At 43.9% G+C, this 14,468-nt stretch overlaps 1 protein-coding gene across 5 annotated transcripts in view; it reads left to right on the top strand.

Moving 5' to 3' along the window:
- Positions 1-14,468, top strand: part of Acin1 (apoptotic chromatin condensation inducer 1) — a 44,933-nt gene that overhangs the window by 11,945 nt on the left and 18,520 nt on the right. For all 5 annotated transcript variants that reach the window (XM_085828637.1, XM_085828636.1, XM_085828634.1 and 2 more), the window contains 4 exons: positions 8,017-8,105; positions 9,535-10,794; positions 11,374-11,592; positions 12,871-12,986. In XM_085828637.1, coding sequence (XP_085684763.1) covers positions 8,017-8,105; positions 9,535-10,794; positions 11,374-11,592; positions 12,871-12,986 — 1,684 coding nt within the window. The remainder of the gene's footprint in view (positions 1-8,016; positions 8,106-9,534; positions 10,795-11,373; positions 11,593-12,870; positions 12,987-14,468) is intronic.

The following is a 14,468-nucleotide window of genomic DNA, read 5'->3' as shown; positions in this document are numbered from 1 at the left end:
CTCATATCAGCTGGGTCCCAGGGATTGAATTCAGCTTGACAAGTTGGTGTCTTTACCCACTGAGCAATATTGTCTGCCCTTTGTGGTTTTCTGCGACAGGGTCTCTCTGTTGTCCTAGAACTTGCTATGTACCAGATTGGCTTCAGACTCACAAAGAGCCACCTGCCTCTGCCTTCCGAGTGCTAAGATGAAAGGCATTCACCACCACGCCAGGCTGCATTGCTATTTAGCCCATATTAACCTCAGTCTTGAGGTCTATCTTTGTTGCTTCCCAAGTGCTAGTGTTTTAGTTATACACTACTATATCATCAGAGTGAGAAACCTGCACTGCTCTTGCAGGGAATCTGGCTTTACTCCCAACATCCACAAGACAACTAGCAACCATTTGTATCTCTAGCTCCAAAGCATCTGACGCCCTCTTCAGGCCTCCATAGGCATCAGGCACAGAAACAGTACATAGACATATATGCAGGCAAAAATATTTATGTACATACAGTTAAATTTTTTTAAAAAGTGAGCTATCTCACAACTGTAGTCCTTAGAGAAAGCTTCATGGCAGAGGTATAGATTCAAGATGATCATAAGAGATCAGTAGAAGCCAGAAGCGGGAGTCATTCTGAAGGTATGCGAGCCTCCCAGCGTTCATGCTGCGAGCCAAACTTGGGTCCTCTGGAAAAGCAGCGAGTACTCTGAACAGCTGGGCGGTGTCTCCAGCCCTTGGACTGTTTTTAAAGGAGTTAGATTGAAGTAATATTAGAGAAAGCTTCCAGTGCCAAACTAGTAAATATGAATTTTAAACATTTTCTAGGTAAATAGGGAACTCTTGAAAGTTCTCATAGGGTAAAGACTTGTGGTTTTTGAGGAAATTTTTCTGGGGACTAGGAGGCAGCAGTCAGTCAATAAAGTGCTTTTGAGAACCTGAGTGTGGGCCCCAGAACTCATGCCAAAAAAAAAAAAAGCTGAATGCAGTGGCGTACTTGTGATCCCAGCTTGTGGACTGGTATCCCTGAGGCCTGCTGGCCAACCAGACAAGCCTGCTTAGCAAGCTCCTGGCTAGTTTTCTTGAAAGTCAAGGTGGATGGCACTCAAACACTCAAAAGTTTGTCCTCTGGTGCATCGATGCAGGCACACAAACACGTGGCTTCTCCATTCTAAATGTAATTTGAAATGAAAATGAGTAGTGTATCCTTAAATAGAATAAGGTTCAGAAGCAAAAGTTTTGAAAAACTAGCCAGTCTGGTGTTTTAGCTCCTCAGCAGGACTTTACCTGTGATTGTGACTGATAGAGGAAGAGGTAGGAGGTGAGTCGTAGAGTGCAACACATGTTCAACCCCAGGAGAGTGAGGCAGGGGGATTCTGAGTTATGGACAGCTTGGCATTAAAAAAAAAAACAAAAAAACGAGTGTGACGGTTCACACCTTTAATCCCAGTACTTAGGAGGCAGAGGGAGGGGGGTTTATTAAGGCCAGCATGATCTATATTTTGAGTTCCAGAACAGCCAGGACCTGTAGAGAGACCATGTCTCAACGATGGTGATGAGGTGAGGGAGTGAGGGGTAGGTGGGCTCAGTGGGTGAAGATGGATGCTGCCAGACTTGAAGGAGAGAACTTTCAAAGGTTGCCCTCTGATCTACACACATGCAGTGGCACGTGCATGCCCACATACTTAAACACACACACACGATAAATAAAACATAATTTCTAGCTGACCTGGAACTTACTCTCTAGACCAGGCTGGCCATAAAATCTAATTTTCAATAATTAAAAAAAAAAGATGGGGGCTGGAGAGATGGCTCAGTGGTTAAGAGCACTGTCTGCTTTTCCAAAGGTCCTGAGTTCAAATCCCAGCAACCACATGGTGGCTAACAACCATCTGTAACGAAATCTGACACTCTCTTCTGAAGTGTCTGAAGACAGCTACAGTGTATTTACATATAATAAATATTTTAAAAAAAAAAGATGAAGAGATGGTACAGGGCTGGTGATGTAGCTCAGTGCAGAGCACTTGCCTAATATCATGAGGTCCTGGGTTTAGTCACAAATACTGTTTAAAAAAAATAAAATAAAGGTGTGGGAGTGAGGGGGAGAGACATAAGATAGGCTCAGTGAGGAAGAATACTTGCTGCCAAGCCTGAAAACTCCAGGTGGTGGAAGGAGAGTCGACTACAAGATGTCCTCTGACCTCTATACACTGGCAGTATATACATGCTCACCTACACACAATTAAATACTTGTAAGTGAATAAGAAGCCAACATGTGAAGCCGTGTGTACCCAGGCTAGGAAGACTGGCAGAGGGAAGCCACAAGCCCCAGGCCTGCCTGCACTGTTCAGTAGCAGGACAGCAAGGTCTGCTTGGCAAGACTCGGAAAACGAAAAGGAAAACCCCAAGCAGTAAGCTGTCATTGTCCCAGTTTACTGACCTGTGACAGATGCCCTTCTCCATCCCTGAAGCAGAGTGATCAGGCTGATGGAGCTCAACCCTGCTAGAACTCCCCTCCAGTTAGGTTTCAGAAGAATGTCACATTGCCTTTTCGTCTGCTTTAGTCTTCAGTAGTAAGGTTCTGGTTGAAGTAACTTTTCTCGTAACATATTTGCTAATCACTAGTGACACCTAAGGTGGTTTTGTTTTTGTAGAATGCTTAAGACCATGAGTTCCTGGGTCCTCTGTGAATCTTGGTATGAGTCCTGAGATTCCGCATTTTATTCTGCCGGTTAGTTTTCTCAAATAATTTGATGTATGAATGACTAACCACAGAATAGTTTTTCATGGTTGTATTTTTCTTTTTTTCCGAGACAGAGTTTCTCTGTGTAGCCCTGGCTGTCCTGGAACTCACTCTGTAGACCAGGCTGGCCTAGAACTCAGAAATCTGCCTGCCTCTGCCTCCTGAGTGTTGGGATTAAAGGCGTGTGCCATCACTGCCCGGCTCATGGTTGTATTTTATTAGGATCTCTTCGCTTACCTCATAGCAAACTCTCACTTAAATGCTATAAAGAAAACTCCTACAGGAAGATAGTTGTTGTTTTTTTTTTTAAGATTTATTTTATGAGGGTGTTTTTGACTGCATGTATGTATTTGTACATGGGTTTGGTGCCTGCAGAACTGGAGTTACGGCTAGTTGTGAGCCACCATGTGGAGGCAGGGAACTGAACCTAGCTAGGTCCTCTGCAAGAATGAAGTTTTCTTCACCAATAAGCCAGCCATCTCTCCAGCCCATTAGATGTTTGTTTTTAAGAACTCAGTCTAGGAAAAGCAGAGAAACATTTTGAAAAGTGTATGCTGAGGGTATTGGATTTTTCCCTTCTCTTCCCTGGCTCTCCCCATCATACATCTGAAGAGCCTGTGATGGCCTTACTCAGTTCTCATTGTGTGTGTGTGTGTGTGTGTGTGTGTGTGTGTGTGTTTTCTCTCACACACACACACAGGTTGCTGAGAATCTAAGGAAGTAACAGTAGCAGACTCATTCCTTAGAAGGCTGAGTACTTATGTTTGTCATCATTCGTTCCTAGGTCTATTTATTTTTGCTGCCTGTGTATATATAAGGATACCTTGTTAGTGGTCTTTGTTGTGGTTCATATTTGCCTACTTTAGGTCCTATGAATCCTGTCCACACACTGTCTTCTGAGATAAAGAAACTACTTTGCAGCTGATAGTGGTGGCACATTCCCATCATCCCAGCACTCAGAGACGAAAGCGAGAGTGTGGAGAGTTTGGAGTCAGCCTGGACTATATGGCCGTTCCCTGTCTCTGACAGCAATCCTAAACTATTCTCAAATGCCCTTTACATTCTCCATGTTAATGTGCCCGTCACTCTCCACCAGCCACCTTTCCTTTCTCTTCTGGCTTTGCACTTTTTAGAAATAAAGCTTGACCAGATTTATCTTGTGTATTATTAGCCCATTGCTAGCATTGGGTTCCCCATCAGGTGAAGTGGTCAATGTTCATCCTGTCTGACTTCAAACATTCATGTGGTCATGTGCTCTCCCAAGCCTGGGTCCCATGATATCACCTAATGGAAAAGCTAGCCTGCACCTCAGGTTTTGTACTGTTAGTGATTCTGTGCTTCATTCCGAGAATCCCATCCCGTTTTCATAGCTTTTCCAAAACAGTGATGATCAAAACTCTGAACAGCTCACCTGTTTTCCCAGATCTTTTTGATGATCTTTTACTTAGTGCTTCCACAGAAATAATCAGAAACCTACTGAGGTTTTATGGTATGATATCCAAAATAATGTACAGTACACCAACCTACAGTTTGAATCTGTTAAACTTGGGTATATGTAATTTTTAAATCACAAGTTAATGAAACTTGCCTTTGGCCTAATAACATTTATCTCTGGCCAACTTCATATACAATTTCTTTATTGCTGTATTTTTCGTTATTTTTTTTGTTAGTGCTTTGCTTTGCTTTGTTTTGTATTTTGACAGTGGTAGGGGTTGGACCATTTTTTGTGAGTGCTGTGTTGGTGGTTTTTTGAGACATTCACTAGGAAGGCCAGGGTGGCCTTGAATTCCTTTTTTTGTTTTGTTTTTTTTGTTTGTTTGTTTTTCGAGATAGGGTTTCTCTGTATAGCCCTGGCTGTCCTGGAACTCACTTTGCAGACCAGGCTGGCCTCGAACTCAGAAATCCGCCTGCCTCTGCCTCCTGAGTGCTGGGATTAAAGGCGTGCGCCACCACGCCCGACTGAATTCTTTATCCTATTTTTCAGACTGGGCTAATAAGCCAGTGCTACCATACCTGGCTTTGGTTTTGCGTGTTTGTTTGTTTGTTTGTTATGAGGCAGGGTCTCTTTATTAAGTGACTCTGGCTGTCCTGGGACTCACTACATAAACTGGCCTCAAATTCACAGAAATGTGCTGTCACTGCCTTGTTGCTGGGATTGAAGGCATGGCTGTTAACACCCAGCCAGTGCTCTGCTTTTGTGTTTATGGAGAATAGCATCTCTGCATTTAGCTTGAAACTTTATTTACTTCGTAATTTAACCTAATTCAGGTCAGTGAATTATGAGATTGTGTCATTTAGCCCATAGTATTGTTTAGGGCTGGGGGCATGGCGGGGGTAGGGGGAGTGTTTTTGTTTTTTAAGATAGAGTTTCCTGGATCCTAGAACTCAATTAGTAGTCCATGCTGGCCTCGAACTCACATCCTCCTGCCTCTGCCTCCTATGTTGGTGAAAGTGTGGATTGTCACTGTATATCACATAGATCCTGTATAAACAATCTTAATGCAAGTGATACAAATGTTTATTTACTCAGATATGAAATTATATCATTTAAGAGATTACGTTAATCAAGTGATCATGTAATTAAACATTTATAAAACATTTGTAATCTTGCTAGTTGGTTTTATTAGTTTTAGTTTGGTTGTGTCTGTTACAAAAGCAAAGCCTAGTTCACTTTAAATTGCTGGTATATGGAAAACAACAGCAGATCCTGGGTCAGCTTAAGCAACCAGGATTGTTCACACTGGCTTAAATACTGTTCATACAGGTCATAATTTGTGTATGCTTTAAACTTTCTTGGTGGTGCTCAGAACTGAAGCGAGGGCCTCATGCCTGCTAAACATCTGCGCTCCAGCTCTAGCCTAAATCGATGCTTTCTGAGCTGTATTAAAGTTAAGCCCATCTTAGCTAATTAAGCATTTGGAATAGAATTACTTTTCTTTCTCTCCTCCCCCTTGGACAGTGAACCCAAGCTTCATGCATTATTAGACAAGCCTTTTCCTCAGAAGCCACCTACTCTTCTAATGAGTACCTCCTGTCCTTATGCCAGTTTTGAAATTTTATTTTGTTTGTATGGGTGTTCTCTACATATTTGTCTTCATACCACACTGCAGTGCCTGTGGAGGCCAGAAGAGGGCATCAGATTCCCTGGAACTGGAGGTACAGCCAGTTGTGAGCTTTTATTTGATGATAGCTGGAAGTGGAGCCCAGGTCCTTTGGAAGAGTAGCCAGTGCTCTAAGTGCCTGAGCCATCAACTGATCTCTCCATCCCGTGCTGTTTACTAAACTAATTCTTATCCATGTATTGCCATTCTGTATCCCTTCTGCCCACATTGGAGGTTAAACCTCCCCATGCAGTGCCACATGTATGTGAATAAGTTGTGCTCAGATCTTCTATATAGTACTGTAATGTTCTAGTGGAACATTCTAGACTTGAATGGTCTAGACTGATACTTTTCAAGCTTTCTTTCCCTTGAAGGGAAGAAAAAAAAACTTTCCATCTTGAATACCAGTGTATAAAACATAAGAGGACACAGTTCTAAAGCCCTGTTCATTTAGCATGAATTAATTTGTCTGTGTACTTTTTTGGTTTAGTTTGGTTTGGTTTGGTTGGTTTTGTTTTGTTTGGTTTTGAGACAAGGTTTCTCTACATATCCCTGCCTGTCCTGGAACTCAATCTGTAGTCCAGGATGGCCTCCAACAGAAATCTGCCTGCCTCTGCCTCCCAAGTGCTTGATAAAAGGCGTGCGCTGCTGCAGCCGCCACCCAACCTTTTCCTTCTTTTATCCCTGGAAGTTTTGGCCCAGTCTTTGCCACTTTGTTAAGTGTACACTGCATAGTATTGAGCTGTATTCCTGTCTTCATTTTAAAAACAAAAACAAAAAAACCTTCTTTACTCATCTCTTGAGTTTATGATTGTGCAGATTGACTGGTATATTTAATCATATTTTGGTCAGACCTAACCAGTAGAGCCAGCATGGCTCACACATATAAATTCTAGTACTCGGGAATCAAAGGCAGGAGGATCCGGTACAGCAATTCCTCATCTCAAGCCAAGACAAAAGAGTGAGGGTATACTTTAACGGTAGGGTGTTTTTTATTTAATTTTTTTTTTTAAATGTATGAGTATTTTCCTACCTGTGTGCCTATGCACCTTGTACATGCCTGTACCCAGGAAGGCCAGAAGAAGATATCAGACCTCCGGAAAATGGAGTTACAGATGATTGTGAGCTACCATGTATGTGCAGGAAATTAAACCCAGGTCCTCTGAAAGAGCCAGTGCTCTTAACTGCTGAATCGTCTCTCCAGCTCCCTACCGTGCTTGCTGAGCATGCACAAGGCCCTGAGTTTTCATTTCTAGTTTTGGGTAAGAGGGACTAACAAATCATAATACTAGACACATTGTTCAGATGTGATCCAGGACTAGAGAGGTGCCTCTACAATTGGGAGCACTGTCTGCTTGTCCAGAGGACCTGAGTTTGATTCCTAACACCCACATGATGGGTTACAACTGTCTGTAACTCCAACTCCAGGGGATCTGATACCGCCTCGGAAGGCACAAGATAAAAATCATGCAAACAGGCAAAAAACACCCATACTCGTAAAGTAACTTTGGTAAGTAGGTACAAAGCAGTGACAGGCTCATATTGTAGTCCAGGCTGGCTTGGAACTCAACATAGAGCAACTCAGGCTGGCCTTGAATTCCCGGCAGTGCTCCTGCCTCAACCTCTGGAGGGCTGACATTGTCCGTGTGAGTGACCAACCATTCCTGCCTTCAGAATGGTAAAATCTGAAATTCTGCTTCAGAATATGAAAAGACATTATAGATCTAGGTATGCTTTGTATTTCTGTACCCCTGCTGGGCGATTTGAAGTTTCTGGAGGTTACTTTTGAGTTGAGGTATTAAAATATTCTTCAAAATGCATAGCAAGAGGTTTCTTGTTTTGTTTTTTTAAATTTATTTTATGTATGTGGATATGCTGTAGCTGTCCTCAGACACCAGAAGAGGGCATCAGATCGCATCACAGATGGTTGTGAGCCACCATGCAGTTGCTGTGAATTAAACTCAGGACCTCTAGGAGAGTAGTCAGTGCCCTTAACTGCTGAGCCATCTCTCCAGCCTCATGGCAAGAGTTATTTAAAAAGAACCTTTGTGTAGCCTCGAGCATATATATGTGAAAAAAAGGTAGAACTCTTTGACTCAACACCTCATAGGCAATGACTGGTTGGATTTTAGAAAGTTGTGAATCAAGGCTTTCGTGTCACAAATATGATTTGCTTTTCTTTCATTTGATAGGAAAGAGCTCCTCTTTTTCTGAAGAAAAAGGAGAATCTGATGATGAGAAGCCGAGGAAAGGAGAAAGACGATCATCCAGAGTTAGACAGGTAACCCAACCCCAACCCCCCCTCCCCCACCCACCCCCCAGGGTGCCTGCAGCTCTCTGCATCTCAGGCTGTGGCAGAGTCGGGGTCTCAGCCTGTGCGGCCATCGTCTAATCTCAGCCACTGCTTTTGTTTTGTAGGTTAGATCTGCTCTGGCCTTCAGGCTTCTGATCAAATAATAGATTTTTAACTTTCTTTTTTTTTTTTTTTTTTTTGACAGTCTCACTGGATCCTGTTGTCTGATTTTCCTGTATGCTGGAGTTACAGATATATGCTACTGTGACTGCCATGACCATATACGTGGGTTTTTAAAACTTAACTGTGAGGGCTGAATGAGTAAAGGCACTTAATGACCTGATTTCAGTCTCAGAGACCCTCACAGCAGAAGGGGAATAATAGCTCCCATCAAGTTGTCCTCTTGAGTTACACACACACACACACACACACACACACACACACACCCCGAATCTTTTAAATATAAAAGTCAGTAGGCTGGACTATATTCTTAGCTGAATAATAAGACAAGATGTGATGTAATTATTCAATTAAAACTATCTGAGCCAGTGTTAAGGAAGAACAATGTAGAAGTATAGCCTCAGGATAATTGACTGCAAAGCCGTGACAGCACTGGGTAAGAGCCACTTGATTCTCAGCACCTGGGGACAGAGACATTATCTCACTGCATTTGAGGCCACCCTGGGCTACATGAGACCTTGCTTCAAAGAGAGAGGAGGAGAAGGAAGATGAGAAACAGGGTGTGGTATTGCATCTCAAAGAGAAAAGGGGGAAAAAGCCAAAGTGATAAAGAAATGCTAAGTAACAGTAGGTTAGATCTCTCTTCTACTTTGTAGATATTCTGTTAAAAGTTTAAAATTAAGTCAGGGTCTGTAGAGAAGTGCTCAGTGGTGAAGACCTCTTCTGACCTCAGGTACTTACTAGGCACATACATGATACACCTGTATACATGTGAGCAAACTATTCATCCACATGAAATAAACCTTAAAACCATTTAGAACCAGGGCTGGAGAAATGGCTTAGCAGGTCCCAACACTGGCTGCTCTTCCAGAAGAGTCAAGCTGTAGCCCCAGCACCCACATGGCAGCTCACAGCCACCCATAACTTCAGTTCCCAGGAATCAGGTGCCCTCTTCTGCCTCTGATGGCACTTGTGCTCACAAGGATAACACATGGACATAAATAAATAATAAAATAAATCTTTTTAAGAACATAGGAGATTGGAAGCTAAAGCACAAATGAGAAGCAGCTTCCTTACCGTGCTCCTGGTTCCTCAGCTTTGATTTGTTGAGGAGCCCGGCTCAGCAGAGGTTACTCTCTCACCCACTGCCGAGTTGCTGAAGTTCTCCTTCCCAAGAGTGCCTTGAGAGATGCTTTTCCTCTGTTCACTTCAAGCAGATGTATATCTTTTCTTTCAGGCAAAATCTAAACTCCCTGAGTACAGTCAGGCTGCTGAGGAGGAAGAGGATCAAGAGACACCATCTAGAAACCTGAGGGTCAGAGCAGATCGAAATTTAAAAATAGAGGAGGAGGAAGAAGAAGAGGAGGAAGAAGAAGATGATGATGAAGAGGAAGAGGAGGTAGATGAGGCACAGAAATCTGGAGATGCTGAGGCACCAACCCTGAAGCAGTTTGAGGATGAAGAAGGGGAAGAGAGGACCAGACCAAAACCAGAAAAGGTGGTGGATGAGAAACCCCCAGTCATAAGATCCCAGGAAAAGGATGAGTTAGAGAAAGGAGGGCGAGTTACTAGATCCCAAGAAGAAGCTAGAAGAAGTCATCTGGCCAGACAGCAACAAGAGAAAGAGACACAAATTGTTTCTCTCCCTCAAGAAGAAAATGAGGTAAAGTCTTCACAAGGTTTGGAGGAAAAATCCCAGTCTCCTTCCCCACCTCCACTTCCTGAAGACCTAGAGAAGGCCCCTGTTGTGCTGCAGCCAGAACAGATAGTCAGTGAAGAGGAAACACCCCCACCTTTACTTACCAAGGAAGCGTCATCTCCACCAACTCATATACAACTCCAGGAAGAGATGGAGCCAGTGGAAGGCCCAGCACCCCCTGTCCTCATTCAGTTATCTCCTCCTAACACAGATGCTGGAGCCAGGGAGCCACTAGCGTCTCCTCATACGGTGCAGCTGGTAAGAAGCCTGTCTCCTTTGTCAGGTACTACAGACACCAAAGCAGAGTCTCCAGCAGGGAGAGTGTCAGACGAGAGTGTCCTGCCTCTGGCTCAGAAAAGCTTACTGCCTGAATACTCCGCCCAGAAGGGTGTTGACAGTGAGCATGACAAGTCTGCTCCCCTCCCTCTAACAGTAGAGGAGTCAGCACCCGCCAAAGGCATCACTGAGGAACCTATGAAGAAACAGTCTTTGGAACAGAAGGAGGGCAGAAGAGCTTCCCACGCTCTCTTCCCAGAGCACAGTGTGAAGCAGTCAGCCGACTCATCCTCTAGCAGGTCCTCCTCCCCTTCATCCTCCAGCTCTCCATCCAGATCTCCATCTCCTGACAGTGCGGCTTCCCACCCACAGTCGTCTCCAGGATCTAAGCAGAGAGATGGAGCCCAAGCACGAGTTCATGCCAACCCTCACGAGAGGCCCAAGATGGGCTCCAGGTCAACTTCAGAGTCCAGGTCACGTTCCCGATCTCGTTCCCGTTCCGCGTCAAGCAGCAGCAGAAAAGTGAGTATGGAGAATCCTGTCTCTGGTCATTTTGAAACTCAGAATAACCTGTAATGATTTCTAAGAGGAATAGAAGACTCCTACAGACTCCACTGTTACTTTTCCTTCATTACAGAGTCAGTGCAGTGTTCTGAACCCCTTTGATTACAAAGCATATTGAATACACCTCTTTCATCAATACAAGCTTCTTGAGAGTGTAAGCCTCTGGATGAAACATAGTAAAGTTGTTGAATATGTAGTTGGAGATTATTCACTTAAATGGCAGTACATACACGAGACAAGGAGATCTAGAGGAAGACCAGGTATTCCTAATCAGCTTGTACTTCCAGCGTTTGGGAGGTAGAGGCTAAAGGATCTTCAGTTTAAGGCCATCCTGGGCTATAGATCAAGTCCAATACCTGTTTGTGCTACTTAAATCTCTTTATCAAGAAGATAAAAAAGATCCAGACTGGACTGGGTCACCAAAACTGGGAAAAGTCTAGTGGTCTCCTGCATATACAGGATCTACTCAGACTAATCTTTCCGAAATATTTGGAGTATAAAATAATTTCCCTTTCGTGTTTCCTTTTGTGTTTTTAGTCTCTGAGCCCTGGAGTCTCCAGAGATAGCAACACCAGCTACACTGAAACCAAAGATCCCTCTTGTGGTCAGGAGGCTGCAGCTCCGTCTGGGCCACAGCTGCAGGTCCTTGAACCAAAGGAGAAGGCTCCCACGTTCTCAGCGTCTGTCCGGGGGAGGCATCTGAGCCATCCTGAGCCAGAGCAACAGCATGTGATCCAGAGGTTGCAGCTGGAGCAGGTAGGCTGGAGTTTCCCGTTGTTCAGTGTTTTTGAGACAGCATCTTACAGGCCAGCGTCAGACTAATGGTTCTGCCTTGGCCTTGCACTTGCTGGGATTACAGGTGTGTGAGTGTCTTCACCATCAAATTCAAAGATCTGTCTGGACGGCAGTCAAGAAATGCAGACGATTGAGAATACTTACTTGTTTGTTTGTTGGAGGGTTGGCGAGTGTATATGAGGGTCAGAGGCCAAGTCTTGGTTCTTCTACCATGTAGTTGTCAGGGCTAGAACTCAGGTCGTCAGCTACTGAATTCTAAGCTGGATGTGGTGGCATATACCTTTAATCCCAGCACTGAGAAGCAGGCAGATCTCTGAGATTCAAGGCCAGTCTGGTCTACAATAGTGAGTTCCAGGACAGCCAGAGCTGTATAATAGACTCTGTTTCTTGTGGCTTTATTTGGTTTGGTTTGGTTTGGTTTGGTTTGGTTTGGTTTGGTTGTTTTGAGACAGGGTTTCTCTTTGTAGCTCTGGCTATCCTGGAACTGAAGACCAGGCTGACCTCAAACTCAGAGATCTGTCTCCTCTGCCTCCCTAGTGCTGGGATTTAAGACGTGTACCACCTTACTCCCCAAATTCAAGAGCCAGGCACAATAGCACGGGCTTATATCTTAGTATTGAGGAGGATTGCTTTGAGTTGGTTATGGGAGCTGGTAGTGATGGCTCACACCTTCAGTCTCGTCACTTGGGAGGCAGAGGCAAGCAGGTCTCTGAGTTCAAGGCCAGCTTGATCTACAGAGTGATTTTCTGGATGGCCAAGAGCTACTCAGAGAATCCTTATCTTGAGAAAAACAAAAACAAAACCAGGGTCTTGTTCATCCCTTGCCCATCCTCATGGCGTAGCCTCCAGAGTGCTGAGATTACAGGCCTCGGCCTAGAGAGTCTCAAAGTAGCTACCTTTAGCCAGCCATTATGGCTTACAGCTTCAATCCCGGCATGTAGGAGGCAGAAGTATTGGGGTGGGTATCAGTAAGTTGCAAGGCTATCCTAATCTGCATAGTGAGTTCCAAGCCAGCCAGAACTACAAAATGAGAACCTGAAAGAAAAAAAAACAAACTAATTTATATAGGAACAATTTTAAGCCACATTCCATTCCACATTCTAAAATAATAAAGATGGCCTTATGTGAAACTGCTACTATGTATGTCATGCACTGTCTTTTACTAGCTTCAAGTTAAAGAAAATTAATCTAACAGGATTAAATCCTTTGTTTTGTTTGGTTTTTGCTCTCTATTAACAGGGGAGCCCAAAGAAGTGTGAAGCTGAAGAGGCAGAGCCACCAGCTGCCACACAGCCTCAAACCTCAGAGACTCAGATATCTCATCTGCCAGAATCAGAAAGGACTCATCACACTGTGTAAGTAAGGAGATAACAAGGAGCGGCAAGTGTGGCACCAGGCTTTGCTCCATAGGGTTTCTTTTACTCAGCGGTCCTGACTTGCTTTTAAAACGTGAAGGAAGTGTTTCATGGATAGAGAGAGGCCAGACTTTAATGTCACTATGGTAGGCCTCAACTTCCAGAACTTTAAGGTGGTTTGGAAAGTAATGATCCAGGCATAAGAAAAAACCATGTGGAATCTTTGAGCTGAAATAGGTAACCGCTTTAAACAGTAAACACCTGAGTGTAACCCTGCTGCTTAAAACAGAATTCTAACTCAGTGTTCTAATCATATCTGAGTCCAAGGACTCAGTTTAATAAAGACTGGTGGTCTACAAGCTAGACATGATGGTTTGTGGTGTAATCCCATTTGTGAGGGAGGTGCAAGAGGATTAAATGCCAGCAGGCACACGGCAGATTGACAGCAGCTAGATGAAAACCTATTGCAAAATCAATCGATAGGCGCGTCACCTAAGAATGCTCAGGAAAACAAGACTAGAGAATTGCCACAGATTTGAAGTCAGCCCTGTTGGCAAGTTCCACACCAGTGCTGCATATCAAGTCCTTTAGGCTAGGCTTAATGGCATCTGCCTTTAATCTCAGCACTTGGGAGGCAGAGATAGGCAGATCACTTAGTTGGAGGCTAGTCTGTCTGTATAACAAATTATAGGACAACTAGGGCTACAGAGAGAGACACTGTCTCTTAAATGGGTGTAGGGGGCTGGAGAGATGGCTCAGTGGTTAAAAGCACTGACTGCTCTTCCAAAGGTCCTGAGTTCAAATCCCAGCAACCACATGGTAACTCACAACCGTCCTTAATGAGATCTGATGCCCTCTTCTGGTGAATCTGTAGTCAGCTACAGTGCACTTACATATAATAAATAAATAAATAGATAGATAAATAAATAAATATTTTTTAAAAGAGAGAGAGAGAGAGAGAGAGAGAGTTTCAGAAACCTGACCGTGAGAGAGAGAGAGAGAGAGAGAGAGAGAGAGAGAGAGAGAGAGTTTCACAAACCTGACCGTGGTGGCACTGCAGTGGAGCCTAGGGCAGGCAGAGTGTGAGTTTAGGGCCAGCCTGGGCTACATAGCAATACCCTGACTCAGAACAAAACAAGCAAAAGCAAAGACTAATTGTAATGCCTAGGAGCTTGCCTTTCCCTGGTTGTTGGATGTCGCCTCACTGAGCAGTTTGTACCAGTTGAGAGCAAGTAGTGTACGGCAGGTAGGGCGCCCTGGCATCAGAAGTGATTTCTTAAGACACCGTTCTTACGGTTAATGTGAGCTTTTTAGTACTTAATTTGTAAAAGGAATATTCATGTCTACTTAATTTTGTAGTTAGATACTCATTATTTTGAGCTTTGTATTATAAATTAAGTTACTGGAATAATGCAGGGTCACACACACACGCATAGGCCCAGTATTCTCCTCCAACCCCAGTATTATGGAGGCTGAGGCAGA

This window comes from Mus caroli, unplaced genomic scaffold (assembly GCF_978045245.1).
Source record: "Mus caroli unplaced genomic scaffold, Mus_caroli_1 scaffold_12, whole genome shotgun sequence".
NCBI lineage: Eukaryota > Metazoa > Chordata > Mammalia > Rodentia > Muridae > Mus > Mus caroli.
This window is presented reverse-complemented; position numbering and strand designations above follow the sequence as displayed.